This window comes from Parambassis ranga, chromosome 2 (genome assembly GCF_900634625.1).
Source record: "Parambassis ranga chromosome 2, fParRan2.1, whole genome shotgun sequence".
In the NCBI taxonomy this organism is placed as follows: domain Eukaryota; kingdom Metazoa; phylum Chordata; class Actinopteri; family Ambassidae; genus Parambassis; species Parambassis ranga.
This window is the reverse complement of record NC_041023.1, coordinates 19,910,796-19,935,182: the sequence shown is the minus strand read 5'-3', so window position 1 is coordinate 19,935,182 and position 24,387 is coordinate 19,910,796. Positions and strand designations below refer to the sequence as shown.

Genomic DNA, 24,387 nt, shown 5'->3' with positions numbered 1-24,387 from the left:
CCCTAAGAGCACTGTGGCAAGGAAAAACTCCCTTTAAGAGGAAGAAACCTTGAGCAGGACCTGTCTATTTAAGGAGGAACCATTCCTGCTGCTAGTCGGCCGGGTAGAGGAGGAGAAGAAGAGGAAGACAGGACAGAGAGGATGAAGGAGAGAGAGAGAGCAAACATGGTACAGTACAGAGCACACATGACAAGCAAGATGAAACAGTGATTATATTATAATGGATATCTATCGTCAGTCCATAAGTAGTAATAGTAATTTGATAGTAATCAAAGCAAAGATGAGCAGCAGGGGCTAATGAAGTCAATGAGCACAGGAGAGTTCAGGGGCCGGACTGCAGGTCAGCATGCAGGTCTTGAGACCTGCAAACAGAGAGAGAGCGAGAGCGAGGCACAAAACTACGAGGAAGACAGTAAACACAGATTATGAGACGATATTACCAGTATGGGCCAGGCTGTTCCATACTCCGCGAGACAAAGAGGGGAGAACGCGCTCCACCGGTGGTAAGAGATAAATAAAAAAGGTCTTTTCCGCACTGAGGTACCATACTCCGCGAGACGCGTGTGTGCAGAACTCCTCATACGGCCCGTCCACTAAACTGAGTTTTTTAACACACCACAAGGACGTGTGCCATGGCAAGAGGGCATTATACAGAGAGGCTGCATGCAACAGCGTGAGATGTCCGGTGATGAGTTGTAAAAATGCGACATTTAAAGTAACAATAGCAAAGATATACAGACATTGTTAACGAGCCTATTATGCCCGGGTATGTAGGAGTATATAGAATGGTAATAACAGTCACCATCTGGTATGTGTGAATGGCTGTCTGGAGTTATTGGTGACAAATCACCTGACTTGCCTTTCTTTCTTTTATTGCTCATCATGCAAAACCGGTATGGTCTTATCTAAATCTACTGAATCAGTGCTGTTTATACACCTACCTATATACCTGGAGAGGCTCTTGCGCTTCTCCACTTTCATCACGCCCACAATAAATTCCGACCAATCACAGCATGGTTGCCGCACAGCCTTGTTCGGCCCGGACCCTGTGCACAAGAGTGCGGATCAGCGGGCGGTCAGAGACAAAAAATGACGTCATTTTGTGGGCGTAACGTCTGCACGGGGGGAAAATATCTTTGTCTCGCGGAGTATGGATCCAGGAGAGTAGAGGAGAGGTCAGAGGGTGAGGGGGAAACTGCTCAGTGGATCATGTTTGTGCCCCCCAACAACGTAGGCCTAGAGCATCATAGCTGTGCTACACACTAGGTCTAAGGCTAACTGTACGCCCTACTAAACAGAAAAGTTTTAAGTCTAGTCTTAAAGTTGGAGGCAGTGTCTGCCTCTCGGACCCAGATTGGTAACTGGTTCCATAGTAGCGGTGCCTGGTAGCTAAAAGCTCGTCCTCCCATTCTACTTTTATGAATCCTAGGAACTACAAGTAAACCTGCACTCAGAGATCTGAGTGTCGTATTAGGAACATATAATACAATCAGGTCCTGCAGATACAATGGAGCAAGTCCATGAAGAGAGGATCTTGAAGTGTATTGTCGAGTCCACTGGGAGCCAGTGAGATATGATCCCTTTGGCTGCTTCCTGTCAGAACTCTAGCCGCTGCGTTCTGGATCAGCTGCAGACTGTTGATGGAGTAATGTGGACATCCAGACAATAAAGAGTTGCAGTAGTCCAGTCTTAAAGTGACAAAAGCATGGATGAGCTTTTCAGCATCACTCTGAGAGAGGATACTCCTGATCTTAGCAATATTACGCAGGTGAAAGAAAGCGGTCTTGGAGACCTGCTTAATATGAGAGACAAACGACATGTCTTGATCAAAGATAACTCTGAGGTTCCTCACAGTCATACTGGAGGCCAAAGTAATTCCATCCAGAGAGAAAGTATTATCTGATAAACTAGTTCTGAGATGTATAGGTCCAAAAACAATGACCTTAGTCTTGTCCGAGTTTAATAGTAAAAAGTTGGAGGTCATCAAATCCTTTATGTCCTTTAGACATGCCTGTAGTCTGACTAGCGGCTCTGTTTCTTCAGGCTTCATGGATAAATACAGCTGGGTGTCATCAGCATTAACAATGAAAGTTTATGCCGTGCTTCTGGATGATGTTTCCTAGAGGGAGCACGTAAAGGGTGAACAGGATCGGTCCGAGCACCGAACCCTGTGGAACACAGTGATTAACCCTTGTACATGAGGAGGAAACATCATTAACATGAACAAAGTGAAATCTGTCAGATAAATATGATTTAAACCAGCGCAGTGCTGTTCCTGTAATCCTGATCTCGTGTTCTAATCTGTGTAGCAGGATGCGATGATCTACTGTGTCGAAGGCAGCACTGAGATCCAGTAGAATGAGTACAGAGACGAGTCCACGGTCCGATGCCAAGAGGAGGTCATTAGTGACTTTAAGCAGTGCTGTTTCTGTGCTGTGATGGGCTCTGAATCCAGACTGGAACACATCAAACAGACTGTTCCAATCAATGCAGGTGGTCATTTAACTGACTTACAACAGCTTTTTCAGGTATTTTAGAAATAAAGGTGAGGTTGGAGATCGGTTTGTCGTTTCCTAAGACGTCCGGATCCAGTGAAGATCACAGCAGTTTTAAAAGCCTGTGGTACATATCCTGTTTCCAGAGACATGTTGATCTGTCCTAATATAGAGTCTCCGATCAGAGGAATAGCATCCTTGAGGAGCCGTAATGGGATTGGATCCAAAAGACAGGTAGTAGGTTCAGACTTGCTGATGCTGGGGGTCATATACAAATATAGGATTTAAATATTTACAATAAGAGGAAAAAATGATGTAAAATGTTTGTCTTTGAAGGAAGCCGCAGTCATGAGGAAGACTGAACAGCCTGCCAAGTCTGATTCAGCTGCAGAAGTTGTGTCTTACAACAGGTTTCATCTCATGAGAAATCAGTTGGGTTTGCTATAGGGAAGATTCTTCCTCTTTGTCGCGTGCAGTTCAGTTTACAAAAAAATGTTTCCGCTCTGATTGGGAAAAGTCTTTACCCTTTAACACTTTATCATTTTTTTTTTCATCAGATTCAGTAGTGTTGATTTAAGAACTGTCTCACTGCAATGAGTCTGTTGTTTTCTCTCACTGTTTTGATTAGGTAGAAGTTTTTTGTTGTTGTTTTTATTAATCTGATAGCTGTCAGTGATTTTGGTTGTTTTTATCCAAATAGAGATAAAGGCACTTTCAGTACTTGTGAATACACATGCGGCAGCTATTGAATGTGTAAGCGTGTTACATGTATATGGAGTGTGTTCCCACAGGAGCTCATCTGTAACTTTGAACTCAATCTTGAGAAACTACACTCTCTGGAGCTTAATTAGAACAGAACTTCTCAAAGATGCTTTTTTGACAAGAGGCTTGTATATATGTTGATGGACCAACTACTAATCTAATGCTAAATTTCCATTACTGTCTGGATCACAGGCAGATATAATGTATCAGTTTATTTTCAGACAATTCTATAATTACGACAAAAACAGATAGTTGCTCTTGTGACTTTTTATTCAATATCCACACATATGCACCCCAATCAACATTCAGGTCAGTCTCTACACACACACACACACACACACACTCCACAAACATATGCATTTACACAAAGTGCAGACATTAGACAATGACATGGACACAGCACTGTCTTTGCAAGATAGGCAACATGAAGAGCAAAAGGTGCTAAATATTGCACAGTATGATCAGTTCAGGAACCATTTCAGACCAATTAGCTTCACTGGTGGATGAGCCACAGGTGTTTGTAGCAACCTCTGCCAGTACTTGTCAAAGGACTGATGTTCATTTCTGACTGAGTGAAGGTAGATGCAACTCTGTAGGAAGAAACTAAACAAGAGGTAACAGTTGATAATGGCCAACTTGCACTAAATTGTGAAGCATCTGCAAATGCAACAGTTTGATGCAGGTGCTAAAAATACAAACAAAATGTGCAAAACCACAATGCTAAGTTCAGCAAAGCTTGGTGTGACATTGTGTTGCAGCGAGCACAATAACAGTATGGCCTGACTAACTGCAGAATCTTAGGGCCTCACACTCGTAAATTTATATCGTAAGCTAAGGCCATACCTGAGTCTGACAGATTGTACCATCATACAAATGAACACAAGTAAACATAATGAACCTTGAAAGCTAATAATGGGGAGGTATGTGAATTATCCTTATTATTGTGATATATGTAATGATGTGTATTATGAGTTATTGCTTGAATATTTGTTCTTAGAGGAAATTACAAGCCACACAAAACCATTTTCTATTCCACCAAGTGATAAATTAGCATTCAATTTCAAAATGACTAAAAAAAACAGCAGTGTCCCAAGAGGCTGAAGTGCACCAGGTTCACCGTGTCTCAAGAGCAGTCAGTGAAGGTGGTCACCATGTTTCCCCGGCGCTGAGTCACTGTCCTGCAGTGCTGCTTTCCTGAGCCCTGAAACCTGCCTTCAGTCCTGGAACTGTGCACATTAAAGGAGAACATCTTCTCCAAGTCCTCGAACATGTCATCAAAGAGTCCTCCGCCGAAACCTCCCTGCTGAAACCGCTTCCTGTGTCCATTCACAGCCTCCCGATGAGCCTGGAAGTGGCTGTCAAAGTGTTTTTTTTGGTGGGCTTGATTATGGGTGTGGGAGTGGGAGTGGAAGTGGTGTTGGTGTTGTTGATGTTGGTGTTGACCAAAAGGGTCAGAGTCTTTGAAAATGTCATCAAAGTTGAAGTTGAAGGACTGGAAGTGCTGGTTGAAGTTATAGTTGCTGCCACCACTGCCTCCTCCTCCTCTATAGCCCTCCCCTGATGATGAGCTGTGGCCAAATTGGTCATACTCTCTCCTCCGCTTGTCATCTGACAACGTCTCGTATGCTGGAAGAGACACATACATGAGCTTTGAAGGATTACTGATCTTTTGAACTCCACTAGGTGAAAGGGTGTGTTTGCAAATAGCAACCAGCTGCTGGTGTCATGACAACACAAACAAGGTTAGGTGTGTCAGGAAAGAGCTCAAAGATTCTTATCATGAAGATCCACTCTAATGTAAAAAAATGTACACACATATTACCTAGCCAATCATACTAATTTGTGTTTATTTTTTTATAATTTGTCTCTGTATTTAGGTAATAAACACTATTAATGATTTAATCTTACCCTCTGCTATTTCTCTGAACTTGGCCTCTGCGTCTGGGCCCTTGTTTCGATCAGGATGGTACTTCAGGGCCAGTTTATGGAAAGCCTTTTTGATCTGCCGTTCAGTGGCATCTCTGGGCACCCCCAGTATGTCATAGTAGTCCCTTTTTGCCAGGATGAACTCCGAGATGAGCAGAACATGCACTGCTAGCAGCAACACCGACTGCGCTGTAGCCATCCTTCTGGTTAGAAGCAGAGAGTTTGACAGCTACGTTATCAACATTTCACACACTGAGATACCTCAAAACCCGATACAATCATCAAAATTCACTCGATAACTATTAAAAACACAGGTTAAACAGCGCTATTAGCTTGCTTTGCTAGCTAGTTTTAATACAAGAAAAGGACAACTCATTGTTTTTAATAGAAGAAAAAGCTCTGCCTTAAAACAGCTTGTCTTACAGACATTGTTGTGAGCTCTCAGTTGCAAATAGAAATCCCACGATAAATAACTTTCACTAAAAAAAGAGGTATTACCTGCAAACGAAGTGTCAAACAGCCTAGGGATTCTCCTGTCTGCAGCCGACAGCTCCAGCTGATGCGAAACGAAAGCTAACAGTCGTTGACTAGCTGCATTCCTGAGCCGTAGCACACGACTCGCAACGCCATTGGTCCATTTCCGAGCGCAGTGATTCAGATCGTTGTGATTGGTGGAAACAATGCGCACGTGGAGCGTGTAGAGAATGTGATGGGTAGAGGAGGAGAAGTGACTGCGTGTACTTCCGCCTTCGTTTTGTAATATAATATTATAGCGACGGACACTAAACAAGGTTCAGCCCAGTAGATTTTATGACAGCGTGTTTAGAAGTTTTTATTACTAAATTAAGTACTGTCCTAAAATTGTATTTTGTCGTTACTCTTTGTTGTTTTGTAACAACTTCTAAAGAACCTTCTTGAAAAAAAAAGGTGAAAACGTCACTTCCGCTAATAGAGCTAAAGTCCGGAAGTAATTCTTTACGAGCTGTTTTGTGTTTTCAACAAATTATCCCTACACGCGTGTCTCTGAGAGGCGTTTTAATGTGGTTTCACTGCAGAAATGCCACGGTATTGCGCTGTGAAAGTTTGCAGAAACCGCGGGGGAACAACATCAAAGCAAGACAACAAGAGAATTAGCTTTTACCCGTATGTTTTCTATTTTCTATTTTTTCGTATCTGTGAGGGGGACTGTTTTGGTGCTGCTACATGTGCTGCTTTTATGCTGTTTATAGCTAGCTAGTCATAAAAACAGCGGGTAATAGTAATGATATATTAATACGATGCTGTATGTGTCATGGTGTCTGTAAGGTAGACTGGGGTTGGACTGAATGTGGGGTAATAATATATAAAAGGCACATAAGCTTCCATTTTTAAATGGTCCTGTCTTCTCCTCTGTTCTCCAAAGGTTTCCTTTGCAAGACAAGCCCCGGCTTCAGAAATGGGTGGACAACATGAAGAGGGCGGAGTGGACACCCAGTCGACATCAGTATCTGTGCAGTGAGCACTTTACAGAGGACTGCTTTGATATCCGATGGGGCATCCGTTACTTAAAGAACACAGCCATCCCCACCATTTTCCCTTCAGCTGAAGATGTATGTATATGTTAGCACACATTAACACTTTTTTAAAAGAGAGAAGTTTTTGGGTGATCCAAATATTACTTTTCTTTTTAACGTAATAAATAATACATTTTTAATGAGCACACTTGCACCTTTGACAGTCGGTTGATTACATAGTTTTGCAGGTGCTTGATTGCTGTAATCTGATGACATTATGGACATGATTATGATTTGGGCACATGTGACATGTCAGAGAAATCTTGCTGGGAAATCTCACAGCAGATAAGCTTCTGTAGGAAGAGAAAGACCTTTTGATAAGCACAACTTACACACAAAAGATGAGAGAAGGACACAGCAGTTATTCTCTAATTTACCCTTTCTGTATTCACAGGATGGTGAGAAAAAGGCAACCACCATTAAAAGAAGCCCCAAAGCCAAACCCAACATTTTAGACTCTGACACTGAACTCAAAGAATTGGACTCCCCTCTCAGTAAGAGGCCACTCATCTTGAGCAGAACGTGTAAAAATGTCCAGTCAGGCACAGCAAAGAATAATATTGTGGAACATACACAGATGATATTTGAGCTACCTCTGGTGTTGGACGCTGGCATCTCTTGTGGTTCGAATCCTTCAGAGGTACAGACTGCTGCTTTTGAGATGACAGGTGACAGTGGAATGCCAGCAGCGTCCTGCATTGCATTGTCCTCATGCAGTGAACTGCAGCCAGCAGAGCAGGCTGACCCGACCGTGACTGTGTTGTGTTGTGAGTCACCAGGTCCTTTCTCTGATGGAGAGACAAATGTGCAAGAAGCACTGATGCAGGGTTTTAGCTTTGTCCCTGTGGAACTTGTAAAAGACAATGCCTGTTTGCTGGAGGAGAGAGGACCCAGTGAAGGAGAGAACATTTTTGTTTACGAGCATTCATACTGCAGACCGGACACTGACAAAGATCAGCTATGGAGTAAGATCTTGAGTTTGCATGCAAAGATTTTGGAACTGGATCGGCGGGAGGAGACGACTGTGGCTAAAATACGTGCTCTGGAGAGCGAGATAGCCCTTCTGAAGAGGGATGGTGCTGTTTTTAAAGAGAAGCAGAAAGTTTTAGAAGATTATATATCATCTGTGCTACTCTGATGATGAGTGAACTGTTAATATATATATGTATTTTAGTAGACTAATTATTGAGTCAGGTTGCTCATGCTCACATGTTTAAAAAGTCACAGCAAAACATCTGGTTTTAATTTGTTTGCAGTGTTATGCAATACTGCTCCAACATCTTGAATGGAAAATGAACTTGGAGTCCTACATCAGGTTAGGTAACCTACAACAATAATTTTATAATAACTGGTAAAATGTACATTACCTGGTACGGCCTATTTAGCTGCCAGACTTGTTTTATTGTGAAAGTCAACAACACAAATCTTAAAACATTGTTTATCAGAAAACTGTAAGTTGATTCTCAGTTGCTAAAGTTAAACCCTCAACAGTTCTAGTTGGTATTTGTTGTGCTCCTATGGATCCTATGGATCCACATTGACAGCATGTGTTGGTTTATATTAATTTATTAATTAATTCACGCAATTAGTTCGCCAGTGTACGAAATTACACATTTCTCTGCATATTTTCAGCAGCAGGCCATCATTTTTAGACACTTGTTTTGCATAACGTTGTTGACCCAAAGTAAAAAACAAGGCACTTAGTGACGGAGTAACTCAATGAGTCAAGGTAACTGTGGGTTCAGTTCAGGTACTGAGCTTCTTTCGTGCACATGGATCAATCAGAGTTTTTGTAAGGACTGTGCAGGACTTTGAACTGAACTTCTTTTTTTGTCCACATGGTGGCGCTGTGCCTGTGCACACCCGTACACAAGTTCTTTTTACATGTCAACCACAAACATGAAGCCATAAAATACTCCTCCATGACAGAAAGTCTCAGAAACATCTCAGACACACTGTTCACTGCACTTTGTATGAGCTTAATAATAACAAAAAAACTATTTATTTAAAAGCACTTTTAGTTTCCAAAGCTTGTGCACAGTTTATTCAGAAAAATGATTTCTTCTGCAGTACTTACTTATTGTTTGATCTGTCTTTGTTACTCCACTATATATAACCCAGTGGTTTTTGCAGTATTTGTGATGTCTTGCTTTATCTACATTTGATTAGCATTCCAGGTACTTTGTGAATAAAAAGGGAAAGTGCTTCTTATCATCCGAGAGTCTTGCTGGATTTTTCAAAAAGAGTCTAAAAGGTGGTCGTGTTTCATTTATGCACATTCTGATTCTTCACAATGGCTGTTCGTAGTATATGGTTTTTTCCCCCCCAGATTCAATTACAATGTTTTAAACAAGTTGAGAGGGTTGGTGCTACATGGCATTTTGAATGCAGCAGGTTGTTAGTAGCTAGGTAACGAATTAGGTCCAAAGAAATTATAGAATAATGGCATCAGGAAAGAGCACTGCAATACCTTCAGGCTCAGTGAATAATTTTCTCCTACTTTTTCCTTTTTATTTTGACTGGCACCACTGCTGCATGCACAAATCAAAGCATTCCACTGCCACTTTAAATGAATCGTCATTCTTTACAACAAACCATTTTGTTTTAATGTATGTACGTTTTACTGTTGAAAAACTAGCCATCTGTTTGAGGCCTGTTCATCTCCTCTTTGTTTGTGGTGATTGTTTTAAACCCCACAGTTACATGAGCATGAGCCAGCTGCTGGTTTTTATCTCCCACCTTTCCACCCTTGGGGCCCTGAGTTAGTCATCATCGCATTTTGGCCATACGAGATACCTAATCGTATTTGAAGCAGCCTTCCCCAGAATAAAATTATCCATATAGGCGGTGCGGTTACAGAATCAGCTATATGAAAATGGGAACCAGCAGGGGTGAACTGATGAGGCATTCATCCAGAACGGCATAACAGCCGCTGTGACATAAACAAACCTGCTGTGCTTGTAATGAAGTGTGCTTCATGTTTTCCTTGCAAGACTTAAATTATGGTAAAATTGGATATTGAATTGATGTAAATATGATTGATTGTACATACGAAAGGATTTGTGAAGTGCAATTTCAGATGACTGCAGGGTGTTGTGTTTAATGAAAAGGCTACAAGATGACACATTTCCTGGTGAGGAATGACACGGGCTGTGGTGAGGATGAAGAATAGATTGCTGAAATTAGTATTGAAATGGAATTATTGTAATCCTGTTGCTCTGGAATGAGTCCTCCTCTTGATCTCATAGTAGTAACAGTACTGTATTGATATAGTGTGCAACAGGTTAGAGGGTGCAACTTGTCTATATACTGTTATATGTTGGTGTGTTATATTAGCCAATATTTATAGATGCAGATGGTCTTTGTTGCACAGCTCACCCAGCTCCAACTCTATTGTTTACAGTACTCTCATCAGTGTCTGCAGCACACAGAGCACAGTACAGATCACTTCACAGGATCACCTCATAGTGAAATTATAGGTAGATATAGAGAATCCCATAAAAAATGAAATTTTATTTATATGTCTATCACAAAGACATACACCATGAAGTGATACAAGGAGAGGAGAGTAAAACGATATGCCCGCATGTGTACAGTTCACATATATGCGTAAAAAAAAGTCTGAAGTGAATGGTAGTGGGTAAATAATAAGAATTAGTTATTTTTAAAAGCTTTAATCTCGACATGTTTTTAGTGCTTTTAACTATCTCCAATTTACCATATATGTCATATATGTAGAAAGATGCCAGCACTTGGACATTTTACTGTCACTTTCCTTTACCTCTGCTAAGTATTCCATTCATATAAGCAGTTTTATTTGTCACAAAAATCATGAATACAACAAACTGAAAATTCCGTCCCTATAAGAAAGTATTTGACAGCACTTAATGTATAACACATGTCTCCTTATTATGTACAGTTTTGGTATTCAGCTGTAGTAGAGATATATCCAGGGATTGGTGCAGCTGTTCAGACCCGCCAGCAGCATTATGATGGCAAAAACTGGTCCTGAGGGACACAAGGAAACAGAAATATGTCAACACATTACACATATTGCACCTTTTACATCCATGTGAGTAAAAATGTGATGGCATTCTCAGTCCTGACTTTCTCACAAACCTTTAGTAGGTGCGCTGCTGGGGCTCCATGCAGACCATAACTGCACAACAAAGAAGGGGCTCCAACACACTGTGTAGGCCATAATAATTACAAAAGTCATTTTTACAGTTTTAAGCATCGCGTTGGATACCCCCTTGTTGGTCCCTGTGCGCCCTGACTGCAGAGCCTTTCTCTTCATATTGAAGTAAATGGTTGTGCATATCCTTAGTTGGCAATACAGCAGGATTACAGCAGGCAACGCAAACACTGACAAGGTGATCCAACTGATGTAGATCCTGCTCCCCCAGGGTTCTATAAATGTCGCCCAGCAGTCGTACTGGTTCACCTCCACCTCCTGCAGAGAGAAGATGAAAAGCTGCGGAGCGCTGAAGGCGAGGGAGATCATCCACGCTGCGCCTATTGAGAGATACCTCCTACATGAGCCTTTCAAAAAGGAAACCATCGGCATGCATACGGCATGGTACCGGTCTATGGTCATAGCCACTATCATGTACGCGGAGGCAAACATTCCAACCACCTGCAGGTATTTTACGGAGCGGCACAGGAAGTCTGTGCCTCTGAACCTGTGCGTAATTTCAATGGAAAACTGTGGTAGGACTTGGAAAAAGGCCACCACTAAATCTGCCAAGCACAAGTGCAAAAGGAACAGCTGCGTCCTCGTGTTTCTTTTTCTCTTCTTCCAAAGTGTACCCAAAAAGAAAAGATTGCCACATGTTGCAAGCACAAAAACCAATCCCAAAACTCCGGCTCGGATGAGCGTAAAACGTTCGTGCGCGTCTCCATCTCCATCTGTTGTTTTCCCAGAGGTGTTGCTAATGGCATCCATTTTGACAGAGATTCCCGGTGTTGCCTTTAAATCCAGGCTTCAGTCAATGTTTCTGTTCATTGTTGCAGTGTGCGCGTAGAGACATGTCATCATTCTCTGCGCTTGGCACGCTACAAAGGGAAGCGTTGCAAGTGACTGCGGTGGGTGAGAAAAGGGAAAGCAGATCTGACGAGGAAATAGAAGGGGTGGGTGGGGGTGGGGGGGTATAGTGCTTATAAAAAATAAAGATACAATCCATAAAAATATATATATATAAAATAACTAACAAATCCCGTTTGCATGTCTTTTTTGTCTTTTAAACGAAAAAGGTTATGAGTGTTTAGGTCTTGACCTTCTGAACTAATGGTGATAATGTGAGGTTGTGTGCTTTGCAGCTAATGCACTTGGAGTAATCATAAAAGCTCTGACATTTAGGCTGAGGAGTAAAAGTAAAAACAGGAACAATGGCAGTGGAATACTGTCACTGCTGGATACAGATGTCTTCTTAGATGCACAGAAATAAACAAAAATATTCACTTTTAGAAAATGCCTTTATTAATTCTATCTATTAAAGTACCAAATTATCATATAGCCATTTTTTAAAAAGTCAGCATAAGTTTCATATGTCCTCATAATGTGTATATAAAGTTCAAGTGTTCAAAATGCCACAGATCCATCACTTGAACATGAAAGATCTGTGGCATCCTCCTCTTGGTGTCTGTGGCTTTAAATCCAAATAACCTAGCTGACCACGCCCCTTTCTAGAAGAGTGTGTGTGTGTGTGTGTGTGTGTCCAGGTGCCAAAAATGGAAACATAAACAGAAGTTTAACTCATAGACATACCTATGGACACAGTGTTCATGACATCACCTGTAGGTCTCTGAAGGGCAGTTTTGAGTCTCTGTGTGAGGCTCTGGCCATTTTTACATACATAGGTGTCAGTGGGGATTGACTCACTTTTGGTGCCAGTCCCTATAGAGGCTGCAGGGGGGAACTATAACTTTGAACACTTCAATGCTTCATGTCTCAGCCCTGGAGGTTGCTGCTTGATTTAAGATTAAGATTAAGAAACCTTTATTAGTCCCACAATGGGGAAATTGCATTTTTGCAACAGCAGATACAGACAGCAAAGGATAAGTTAAGAAAAGATATATACATTATAAAATAGACTACCCATAAAATATTTGCCAGCACAAGTTCAAACTATTTATGACTTTGACAGCCTTATACAGCTAGCTGGACTGTTTGTGATCTATGGATGAAGGTACAAAACAAGAATATGGTCTTGTTTTGGTGGCTCTAGCTGTTGCCATCTTGGAGGTGAATATCTCCACCCAGCTGCAGCTAATCCAGTGGCTGATCTTGGCAGGTGTTCCTTTGACAGAAAAATGTGACTCCATCAACGTGCCACTCAAAGTGCTCATGACTGCAAATGATGCACAATTTAAAATGTTAATACAATTTACACAGCTGAGTCATCTTTAGGTTGTAAACATGTTTATATGGGATAGCTTTGGACGTTGCTTCTTGTTAGTTCAACACATCTTCCTCTTTAAAGATGGAAGAGAGAACCTTGACAGATATTGTTTCTTAGTTGCAGCTTGGCTCCACATACACCTTTTTGAACGCAGCAGCATGAATGCAGCATAGTAGCGTAATTAAATGCATTGTCACAGAAAGGAGTGATTACATACCAGAGTCCATTCACCATGTATGAGCCGTCATTACTGAAACCACCACTTTCAATTGCACAGCAGGAGCATTATGTTATACAACAAAAGGTGTAGGCATGAAACAGGATATATATATATATATATATATATATATATATATATATATATATATATATATATTTATTTCCTATAAAATAATTAATAACTACAACACAAAACTCCCTACACCAGCGCATGACGCACAAGATAAGTGGTGCTTTTGATTTAACATTCATTGTTTCAAGATGCTCAGCATACGACTGCAATTATGAACAATAGTAGTGATTAACAGTGATTGCATGTCAATCAAGAAAGTAAGAGAGTTGGGTCACTAATGAACCTTTGTTTTATACTATTATTCTGTTCAAATCAGACAATGTTAAATATCCCCAGTGGGAAATTAATTTGCTTCCAGACAGCCAACCAGTTACAGTACAGTACTTGTCAGAGTAAATGAACAACAAAATATCATATAAATTACTCTGTAATATAATAAGCGTTTCAGTTGTCTGTCTGTGTGTCTGTCTTGAGCAGCCTCATAGGAATAAAGAAATAATATTGTACCATCTGTCCAAGACATTATGTGTATAAATCATTTACAGTTAAATAAATAAATAAAGTTTTCTGAACTTAATTGAACTAAATTGAACTGAATTGGCTGTTTTTGTTTATAATGTTTTATATTAATACATTTTATTTATATGTTCAGTATTTTCTTCATTCAGACTGGCTGCAGCCACTTTGTGCTGCCATGGTTAGAATGAGTAGCTGCAGTTTCAAAAAGCAAACACTAGGTGGCGGTATTTGCAAACAGTAAAGTACATAGAGGTCAGGCTTCTGTTATTTCTACAAACGTGCACAAGTTGTGTAGAACTAAAGAGGTTTCGGTGGTGTGGACCGACAGTCACAGACTGCGTCATGGACTTCCATGCTGTTGGATTGGAAACCCAGCATTCCAGTAGAAATGAAGCGTTTCAGTGTACAAGCAAAGCCCTGTGTACAAGGCAAAGGCTATACGTCACTTCCTGTCCTCTTCCTGTTTATCTTTTCCAACTGGTTCTCGTACACGTACTGTAACGGTACTACATTGAATTAAATAGTTTAGTAAGTCGGCCTATGGTTAAGGTAAGAACTAGTGTTTATGTTTTGACTACGTGGGTACATCAATAAACTGACAATATGTTTTCTTTCATTCGTAAAACTAGCATGTTTTATTTGTGAGCTGTCAGTTTAGCAAGCTAGCTTTACAGCATCCTGCGGTCAGATGTCAAACCCTACAACATTATATAACAAAAGCTTCGTTGTCTTTAAATGTTAGTATTAGATTTAAACTGCTAGCGTCAGCAAAAAAACATACAAAGTAGACCCAGGTATTAGAGACCGGCTGATAGTTAGCTGTCTATTGTGTCTCATAGTGACGCTCACTGGCCTTATGGTATCATAAGCATGTAGTGCTAGCTCGTAGCTAACTGATTAGCTTCTGAAAGTTCAAAGGTCCACCATCCTCCGGAGTAAAGTTTTGCTCTCAATTACGTCCACTAGCCACTTCTCTCTGAACCTGGTCCTCCCAGGTGTGTGTACCAGCCTGTTTGACTCCACTATAAAGTGGACCTCCACTGGCAGAGTTTGGGGTTTGACTTTTGATTTGACTATGATGAAGTAGACGCTAGCCGTTCCTTGTATCGGCTTCCGCGATGTCGGGGTGCTGAAGCGGGCCCGGTAGTGGTAGTAGGTCCTGTATTCATCCTCGGTTGTGTAAAGATAGTCCAGAGAGTAAAGCCAGCAGGGCTGAATTTCCCACGTTTGTATGTACTCCGCAATCTCCTGTTTCCCCACTTCGACTGTGAAGTCTTTGCAAACGGTCCAGTGAATCTTCTCTGTCCCGCTGTCAGAGGAGTCATCCTCCTGCGCCTTCCTGTGGCGATGTAGCTCCTGCACTGTTTTCACAAGCTGAGCAGACTCTGCTGTATAATCAGGATCTGGAGAATTTAGGTCCATTTTTTCTTGTTGCAGCGATTGACAAGACATACAGGTTGTTATTTTGTTAAAGCTGTTGTCAGCATCAGTTTTGTTGCTTTGTTGCCATGGTTACCAGGATGGGAAGAAGTCAAATGGAGCCCTCTGTGGGCCCAATTATTAATTGCAATACAACGTTGAAATTGATAATTCTGGGTTTTTTATTTCTTTATTTATTTTAAATGTTGGCGCTTTCCCTTCCCTATCTTCTAAACTATTAAGTGTTCTGAGTTTGTCCAATATATACTGAGAACTGCAAAACAACTTCAAAAGCTTACTACAAGTGTTTGTTTTTGTTGTTGTCCTGTTATGCTTTCATATGTGTTAAAATAGCACATCAATTTGTCACCACTTTTAGAAAACCTCTCTCTGTGCTCACAACTCTGTAACATTACCAATCGTTTTCAGGAAAAAGTGAAACAAGCTGTATATTTCTGACACAGTTTCTGCCAAAAATGGATCTAAAGCAATTTATTGAATCAAATATTTTATGGACTGTTGGATGTATAAAGTACAGAGAGATATATTATGATCTGTTTTACTGGACTCTGGAATTGGCAGAATAACGCTGCGATGCATGTTAAATCCATCTGAAAACCAGCCAGGTTGTGAAAGCAGTCCTGGATTTTATGCGCATACTTCAAATCACTATCAAGCCTGACCTGTGGGAGGCAGCAATATGCCATAAGGCATCTAGTCTACCGGAAATGAAGAAGAAGACTTCCTGTCCTCTTCCTGTTTGTCTATTCCAACTGGTTCATTGAATGACATAGTTTAGTAAGTCGGCCCATGCTTAAGGTAAGAACTAGTATTTATGTTGTGACTACGTGGGTAAATCAATAAAGTGACAATATGTTTTCTTTCATTCGCAGAACTAGCATGTTTTATTTGTGAGCTGTCAGGTTTACAAGCTAGCTTTACAGCATCACATTAATTGTTAGCGTCATCCAAAAAAAACAAAAAGGTCTAAAACCCATAGTTGATAGTTAGCTGTCTATTGTGTCTCATAGTGATGCTCACTGGCCGTACCATGAAGCATGTAGCGCTAGCTCGTAGCTAACTGATTAGCTTCTGAAAGTTCAAAGGTCCACCATCCTCCGGAGTAAAGTTTTGCTCTCAATTACGTCCACCAGCCACTTCTCTGTGAACCTGGTCCTCCCAGGTGTGTGTACCAGCCTGTGTGACTCCACTATAAAGTGGACCCACACTAGCAGAATTTGGGGTTTGACTTTTGATTTGACTATGATGAAGTAGACGCTAGCCGTTCCGCGATGTCAGGGTGCTGAAGCGGGCCCGGTAGTGGTAGTAGGTCCTGTATTCATCCTCGGTTGTGTAAAGATGGTCCAGAGAGTAAAGCCAGCAGGGCTAGATTTCCCACGTTTGTATGTACTCCGCAGTCTGCTGTTTCCCCACTTAGACTTTATTTATTTATTAATTAGAATATAATAATATATTACCGGTATATAAAAATAAATATTAAAATTAATTAACTTGGTGCTTTTCCCATCTTTTAAACTATTAAGTGTTCTGAGTTTGTCCAATATATAGTGAGAACTGCAAAACAACTACAAAAGCTTACTACATGCATTTGTTTTTGTTGTTATCCTGTTATGCTTTCATATGTGTTGCCATGTCTATATTAACATAAGTCAACTACCACTCGTCATCAGTTTGCAGCACAATTGCTCTTTGTATGTCACTGTCCACCAAAAATTACACATCAATTTGTCACCACTTTTAGATGAAAGAAAACCTCTCTCTGTGCTCACAACTCTAACATTACCTCGCGTTTTCACTTTCTTTTTCAGGAAAAAAGTGAAACAAGCTGTATATTTCTGACACAGTTTCTGCCAAAGATGGATCTAAAGCAGCTGTAGCTCATGGCAGATACATTGCCCAAATGCTGCATTATTCTACACAAACACTATTGCCTCATACTTCTGCTTGATAGTCTACAATTAGACACAGACGCATGTCGCGGCTCAGGAACACGCTGGACAGTGTCACAAAGGCAGTAGGCAGTACAGACCTCATCTCCAAGTTCTCCCGTCTTAAGCCTGGCAGCACTACAGTTGACAGCGCCCATGCAGAAAAAGTTGTGGTCAAAGCTGAGACCATAGCCTCTAACAGCACAGCTACTGCCTCACCACCCGAAACCACAATGAAAGAAGAAGAAGAAGGTGAGAAGAATACAGCAGAGGAAGTGCCAGAGAAACAAAGACAGCCAGTTACAGAAAAGCCTTTTGTTGTCACAAAAAAGTCCACAACTAGTTTAGCTTCAGCTGCAAGTGCATCTGCACAAAGCTCAAAACAGACTACGCAGCTGCTCCACCCAGCAGCTCTGTCCACCAACATGGATGAGACCTACAAAACTCTGGCCCACCATATCAACAGTTACTTTGGCACTAATGTGCAGGGAGAAGATGGAGAACGCAGTCACAAGCAGCTGCCCAGAGAAGGCAATGTTTCTAATCCCATTACTAACCCTGCGCCTAAGACAGGGGGACCACAAGGGTCCACAGGGGACCACATTCCTGTCATGTCCCCAGTGTCGGAAGCTAAGAGTATTGAAGCACCCACTACATCTACGGCCCTTTCCTCTCCACCAGAGAAGCCGGTAAAAGAGGTTCCCTCTTCTGAAACACCTGTGACTGAAGGTGCAGCACAGTCCGTCCCTGTGTCTTCTACCATCTCCACTAAAAAAGGCTTCACCCATTATCTGTCCTATCCCAGACCCAGCGTTCAGGCATTTGTTGGCAGCTACATTGCTCCTCTGGTCCCAAAATTTAGAGGTGATTCCAAGAAGACAGCAGCAGAAAAAGACAAGCTTTCCGTCATCACTGTGGAGGAGCCCACAGTGGACAGGAAAGCAGAGGAGAAGACAGAGAGCGAAGAAGACAGAGTGAAGCAACAGCTGCTAACTCAAAGGGAAAAGGTGGGATGTTAAATATGACACTAATGACCATTTAATGCACAGAAGGTTTGTAAATGATCATAGGGAATTTATAGAATCTAATATGTTATAATTGCCTTGCAGATAATAGCCAGGGTTAGTGTAGACAACAGGACCAGAGCACTGGTCACAGGCCTGCAGAAGGTCACTGATGTCAAGCTCCTTACTACACGTGTGGAAGAGCTCAGCTATCATCTCCTGGAATTCCCAGAAACACGAGGTGTGGCCATTAAGGTATGTGTTGCTGTTTTTTTAGTATACACAATCTGCACACTCCTGAAATGTTCTGTGAGGTATGGATCCGAGTATTTTTATGACATTTAGGGAAGCGTGCTGCCCTGCCTGCTGCGTTTCCGCCAGGCAAGAGATCTTCCTCTTCAGGCTGCTGTGAGAGAAGCCCTGGCTGTGGTTGGCTACACTGACCCAGTCAAAGGCAGAGGAATCAGGGTGCTGGCTATAGATGGAGGAGGAACAAGGTGCAGCTTATGACAATCTCATTTTATATAATAGCAGAATATTACCATCAAAGGCTGCTGTATATAAATAAAAGAGTGGTATACATCTCTTGTTTGTGTTACAGGGGTCTGCTGGCCCTGCAGACTCTCCACAAATTGCAAGAACTGACTGGAAAACGAATCCACCAGCTGTTCGACTACATCTGTGGAGTGAGCACAGGTAAACTCTTGTCTCTTCCTAATACTATTAATTTGATCCAGTTAATTTAATTTCAGATAGGATCCCTCATGTTGATAATATCTGCTCTACTTGTTCCTTTACATTAGGAGCCATCTTGGCTTTCATGTTGGGGATTTTTCAGATTCCCCTAGAAGAGTGTGAGGAGATGTACAGAAAGCTGGGCTCAGATGTGTTCAAACAGAACCTCATTGTTGGGACTATGAAGATGAGCTGGAGCCACGCTTTTTATGACAGTGAAATCTGGGAAAATATCCTTAAGTTAGTCTGCAAGAGCATGCTTTCTATTCTTTCCCTTTATTCTGAGTTTTAAAGAGACTGAGTTCTGATTTTGTTTATTGTTTTTGTTCACTGTAGAGAACGCATGGGTGAAGGGCGTATGATTGAGAGTGCCAGGGACCCACACTGTCCCAAAGTAAGTGACTTCTATAACTATATATATAGTTATAATGATGCTTTTTTAGCATGCTAATACATCTATATGCTATCAAGTATCCACACTCCTTTTTCTGGAAATTTTAGATAGCACAGCACTGTTAAAAACTTTATATGTTTACCATTTTTCCACTAGGTGTCAGCAGTAAGCACCATTGTGAACAGAGGTTTGCCTCTGAAGGCCTATGTCTTCAGAAACTACAGACTCATGCCTGGTGTGAGATCCCACTACCTTGGAGACTGCAAACACAAGATGTGGCAAGCTATCAGGGCCTCGTCTGCCGCCCCGGGCTACTTTCAGGAATTTGTTCTGGGAAAAGACCTTCATCAGGTACAGCATGGAGCCGAGACAGCTGGGAGATGTCTTTGAACGAGTTTAGGTCTGATAGATTTTAAATCTGGTGCTTTAAGAAAGGAAGAAAGGACACACACACAGAGACAATGATTCAAAGAGAAAACCAAAACACATTGTTTGGATTGATTTTGCTTCACAATTTTTGACAAACCTAGGTTATTATATAAACTGGGAAGTGAATTTCCATAAGCTGATCAATACACTCTTTCTATGATGCTGCCTTTCCTAGGAGACCCACCAAGGACAATGGTGTGTGTAAATTTCTTTTACTCTTCCAAATGCACAACCCTGAAATGGTACCTTAATTGGCTCAGCTTCTCTTCTGGCTGTCATGTGTTTGAGGGATGAAAAGAAAGTTAATGGAATGAGATGGAAGTAGAGAGATTGTCCTTAGACCTGGACTCTTGCTCCCTAAACATAATTCACAGAAACACACAGAAATAGGCGCAGAGGTTGAATTCTGGGTTTAAGATGGAGGTCAGTAAATGAGTATCAGCTTGGGTTAAATTATCTGATTAATTACTGGGGTCTTAGTGGCATTTACTTCTTGTGTGTGCATTTTGGGAGCTGTCTAAATAGTGTTGTTATTTTATAGAGTTTGATTATTAGGCCAGATATCTTTAGATTGTCTTTATGGGCAGCAATTATGCTTAAGGCTTAGCTTTACTTTGATAACTTAAGCTAAATTAGCCTTATCCGTCCTTTCCTACCCTGCCATTTACTAAAGCAACAGCCCTGATGTTTCAGTTTTGGTAATAGATCCTAATCTCTAAATTCACTGTGCATATTTGCCGCCCTAAGCCTTGATCCTTAAACAAATGACGATAGAAATGTACAAAGAAAACACTCTATATGATATATGTGCTGGTTTCTGTTTCCTATTGGCTCTGGGATGACATCAGGGATGGAAAAAGATGGAGACTGAATGAGTTGTGTGTCTGTGTGTGTTGTCTCGACATTCCTCTTGGAGCTGTATAGTGTTTCATGAACAGTTTGAGGTACCGTTTCCACCCACCGGTCTCACTCCTACTCGAGTTTTCAGCACCAACAGTGGTATTTCTCGGGAGAATTTGGCCATTGCAGGGGATCAGAAAGCCTTACTGTATTTACTCGCATAAAAACACTGCAGAGAGAGAGACAGTCAATGCAGAGGTAACATTTGCATAGTTCACCTTTTGATGCAGGACTCTTTTCAACTGAAGTTGGATGCTGTATAAGGATACCTAAAGTACCAGTCATCCATAAAATAAGCATGCTTTTAGTGTATTCCTCAGCTTCCACACTTCTGCACTTCTTGTTTGAGGCTTTTTGGACACCTTCCTACTGTCTTCCTCTAACTGTAGAGGTGTGGAAATAACCTTTACCTCTGCTCTGCTAAGCAAGGCGGAGTACCACACACTCTCCATCTCTGTTACTGCCGGCCAGGATCACTTCAGTGCTTGGATAAAGTCCAGAACTGGACTTGCGGGAAAGAAATCGGTCCAGACAGCCATTGAGCCCGAGTGTCTTCTTTGTCTTATTGTTGGCATCATTTAGTGAAGAAAAGGACACCATGTGTGGGATGAAAAATAGGAAATGATAAGCTGCTAACATATGCCAGTCAGGATTAGAGTACAGCAATGCAGTGTGGCTTAACAGTTACACTAAATTCAGAATAATGCAGCAATATATACTTATTATATCTATAGTTTCTGACTCATTTTAGTTTCAGGGAGTAGCTAATAACACTGCTTTTCCTACTTGTTTACTCCTGAATAAGCAGGGCTGTTTGCCAGTGCAGCACATCTTTGTCCCAAAGCTGTGTAGCTCTGGGACAGCTTGTCCACTTCACCTCACTTGTCCCCAACTGCCTGCCACAACGAATATATTTAAACTAAAGATACATGCCGTAGAAACAAAGTGTCCACATGTGACTCAAGCAAAGCTGAAGGTGTCTCCTGTCTCTTATAGGATGGAGGACTCCTCATCAACAACCCCACAGCTTTGGCAATTCACGAGTGCAAGTGTCTGTGGCCAAACACACCTCTGCAATGCGTGTTGTCTCTAGGAACTGGACGGCACGAGACAGTGGGCAAAAACAACACGACCTACACAAGCCTCAAGACCAAGCTCACCCACGTCATCAGCAGTGCCACAGATACAGAGGGTACACCACAAAATGTGTTTGATATCCTACAAAACCAGTGTATGTGTGTGAGGTGTATGATAAAAAAAGTCTGCCTCTTGTCAATATTTCAGAGGTGCACACCATGCTGGATGCCCTGCTGCCACCGGACACCTATTTCCGCTTCAACCCTTGCATGAGCGAAGATGTCCCGCTCAATGAGAACCGCATAGAAAAGCTGAACTTCCTCAAGGGCGAGGGGGAGCGCTACCTGGAGCGCAACGAGGCCAAGCTGAAGAAGGCGGCTAGCGTGCTGGGCCAGGAGAAGGGCACCATACAGAGACTGGCTGAGTGGACCAAACTGAAGGCCGACATGTATGACGGGCTCCCTTTCATCTCCAAGCTGTAACTGTAGGACTGTGAGACTACAGTGTTTTTAAGGTACGAAGACAAAGAGAGAGAGAAAAAAATAGCATCAAGGAAATGAAATGAATTGCTAAATGTTTACATGGTTTACAACTCATCTGAATTAGATGATTCAAGTAATGGTGTAAGGATGAGATTATTTAAAGGGACACTTCACCCCAGTTTAAATATCACATTTTTCCAGTGACCTGCATTTGTATTTATCCATCTCATGTGTTTCGGTATGAGTTTTGAACATTTCTGCCCTTGCTCTCTAATATAAAGGAAGTGAATGGCACCCCAAAAAAAATACTGTGGAAGCAGAATCAAACATGAGGTCTTTCATACGGTAATGTGATTGTTGTGATTGTTCATACAGACATTTCAGACATTTGCATTTCAATAACTTAAATACATTAAGATGAGATTGTGCAATACAGGATTGCCACAGTGAGACTGCCTCTTTCTAACACTGTACAGAAGAAAAACAAAAAAAGCACTTTGAATATAATTCTAACCCTTTCTGCTGGGGGGGTTGTAAATAATATTTAATGTAGTTATATGAATTCTTTTGTGTACTAGAATATGAAGAAATAAAAACCACTTTTAACACCGATATATTAAAAAAATGTGGTTATTATAATCATGGTACAAAGCATGAGAGATGTGAATGATGTGAAGTGAACAATGTTTTTGCGTTAACTACACGTGGTCAGAAATGAATTCTGGCCCCGTGTAGTTAACACAAAAACATTGTGAGAATCCTAATTGCCTTGATTCCTTGCTTCTTTATTGCACAGTGAAAAGCAAAAACATATAAAATGTCATGAGATAATAAAATGTGGTTGATTCAAATGTCGTCTTTTGACCTCTCTCCTCTTTGAAGTTCAGCCTTTTAATTGAATTTGTCACATTTATCTGCTTTTAGATTCTTCTGCCACAATGCCAATTAAATCAAATTACAAAGAGGCACACAATCGAGCTGTCACTAAAGAATGCCAAGTGTCTGCCTTTGATGAATTGCCTTTATTCCAACTGCACACTCTGATTTTCTGCTTTTATTGTTTGGATCCCATTGTACATCCACTAAAATTCCATTCCTTCCAGCGAGGCTGTCGTTTCCCCAAACAACACCAACAAAGAGCCGTACCTACAAACCTGCACGACAATGACACACATCAGATAGAATAATATGTCATCTATTCCACTTGACTGATGCCTCCTTCCTGCTTTCAGAGTGGTATGACTTATAGATTGATGGACCTTTTTTTTTTGCAATACCAGCATGAGTTTCACCGTGTCTTCTGCCACATGTCACAGCCTGATTTATGGGTGTGTTGCCTACACTTGGCCTTGCTCTGGGAGGGTCTTTTCATAAAGTAAACACTGATAGTGGGGTGACAGATCCTACAGGAGGGCTGGAGTGTATTGATATATAGATTCTGACCAGACTAGTTCTTTGGCCCCATAGTCACCAAGTATAACACTGGAAATACCCTCTCTATTATATTGCTAAATATGGCTGCGAGCTGTGTAAATGTAAAAAAAACAGGACATTTACTTTGCAATACTGTGTTCTCAACATATTCCAGAAAAGAGCTTAGTACAACCAATATATTTTCTTAAGGTCCTATGAAGGAGCTCTGTTTTCATTATAATTTCCTAATTTTGAGCACTTTAGATATATTTCAATCATGAGAGACTCAGCAAACTGAATGAGAAAGATTTATTAAGTACAAAGTTTGAATGTGCATTGACGTCCTAGACCCCATCGTGAAGACCACATCCGGAAAGGGGGGAAAAGGCAAGAAGAGAGGCTGCTGGATCATAAGATCCCCCCGGGGTCTAGACCTGGTGGTGGTGGAGAGCTGGAGGGCAGGAAATAGGAGGCCTTACTGGCGTGGATCTGGCGGTGCTTGGGGTGGAGGAGGGTTGCCGGGTTCGATCAGAAGACAGCTGGAGAAGAGACGAAGACTTTTAAATTTCGTGCTAAGCTGTGATTGGTCAGGAGAGGGATAGAAAGCGACAGCTGATTGGTGAGGGAGGTGCTTTCT

At 41.4% G+C, this 24,387-nt stretch overlaps 4 protein-coding genes across 6 annotated transcripts; 2 read left to right on the top strand and 2 right to left on the bottom strand.

Moving 5' to 3' along the window:
- Positions 1 to 3,509: 3,509 nt before the first annotated feature.
- Positions 3,510 to 5,815, bottom strand: LOC114432655 (dnaJ homolog subfamily B member 9-like). 2 transcript variants are annotated; one of them, XM_028400808.1, is made up of 3 exons: positions 5,682 to 5,815; positions 5,166 to 5,386; positions 3,510 to 4,883 (listed from the first exon to the last, which is right to left on the bottom strand). In XM_028400808.1, exons 2-3 carry the CDS (start codon positions 5,380 to 5,382, stop codon positions 4,381 to 4,383), a joined length of 720 nt encoding a protein of 239 aa, XP_028256609.1. In that variant the 5' UTR covers positions 5,383 to 5,386; positions 5,682 to 5,815; the 3' UTR covers positions 3,510 to 4,380. The 2 variants fall into 2 exon arrangements, with proteins under 2 accessions (XP_028256609.1, XP_028256610.1); XM_028400809.1 differs by having other exon boundaries at positions 5,166 to 5,383; positions 5,682 to 5,776.
- Positions 5,816 to 6,142: 327 nt separating this feature from the next.
- On the top strand, positions 6,143 to 8,761 carry LOC114432652 (THAP domain-containing protein 5-like). Its single transcript, XM_028400805.1, has 3 exons — positions 6,143 to 6,326; positions 6,586 to 6,772; positions 7,131 to 8,761. The coding sequence occupies exons 1-3, from the start codon at positions 6,241 to 6,243 to the stop codon at positions 7,872 to 7,874; spliced, it is 1,017 nt and encodes a 338-aa protein (XP_028256606.1). The 5' UTR covers positions 6,143 to 6,240; the 3' UTR covers positions 7,875 to 8,761.
- A 1,903-nt stretch (positions 8,762 to 10,664) lies between these two features.
- Positions 10,665 to 11,681, bottom strand: avpr2l (arginine vasopressin receptor 2, like). The gene is made up of 2 exons (XM_028400807.1): positions 10,856 to 11,681; positions 10,665 to 10,744 (listed from the first exon to the last, which is right to left on the bottom strand). The coding sequence occupies exons 1-2, from the start codon at positions 11,679 to 11,681 to the stop codon at positions 10,665 to 10,667; spliced, it is 906 nt and encodes a 301-aa protein (XP_028256608.1).
- Positions 11,682 to 14,392: 2,711 nt separating this feature from the next.
- pnpla8 (patatin-like phospholipase domain containing 8) lies at positions 14,393 to 22,949 on the top strand. Of its 2 annotated transcripts, none has more exons than XM_028400803.1 (10): positions 14,393 to 14,497; positions 17,197 to 18,323; positions 18,426 to 18,575; positions 18,666 to 18,817; positions 18,922 to 19,016; positions 19,124 to 19,295; positions 19,392 to 19,449; positions 19,606 to 19,800; positions 21,775 to 21,970; positions 22,063 to 22,949. In XM_028400803.1, the coding sequence occupies exons 2-10, from the start codon at positions 17,361 to 17,363 to the stop codon at positions 22,335 to 22,337; spliced, it is 2,256 nt and encodes a 751-aa protein (XP_028256604.1). In that variant the 5' UTR covers positions 14,393 to 14,497; positions 17,197 to 17,360; the 3' UTR covers positions 22,338 to 22,949. The 2 variants fall into 2 exon arrangements, with proteins under 2 accessions (XP_028256604.1, XP_028256605.1); XM_028400804.1 differs by lacking the exon at positions 14,393 to 14,497 and adding an exon at positions 15,105 to 16,186.
- The last annotated feature ends 1,438 nt before the right edge of the window (positions 22,950 to 24,387 follow it).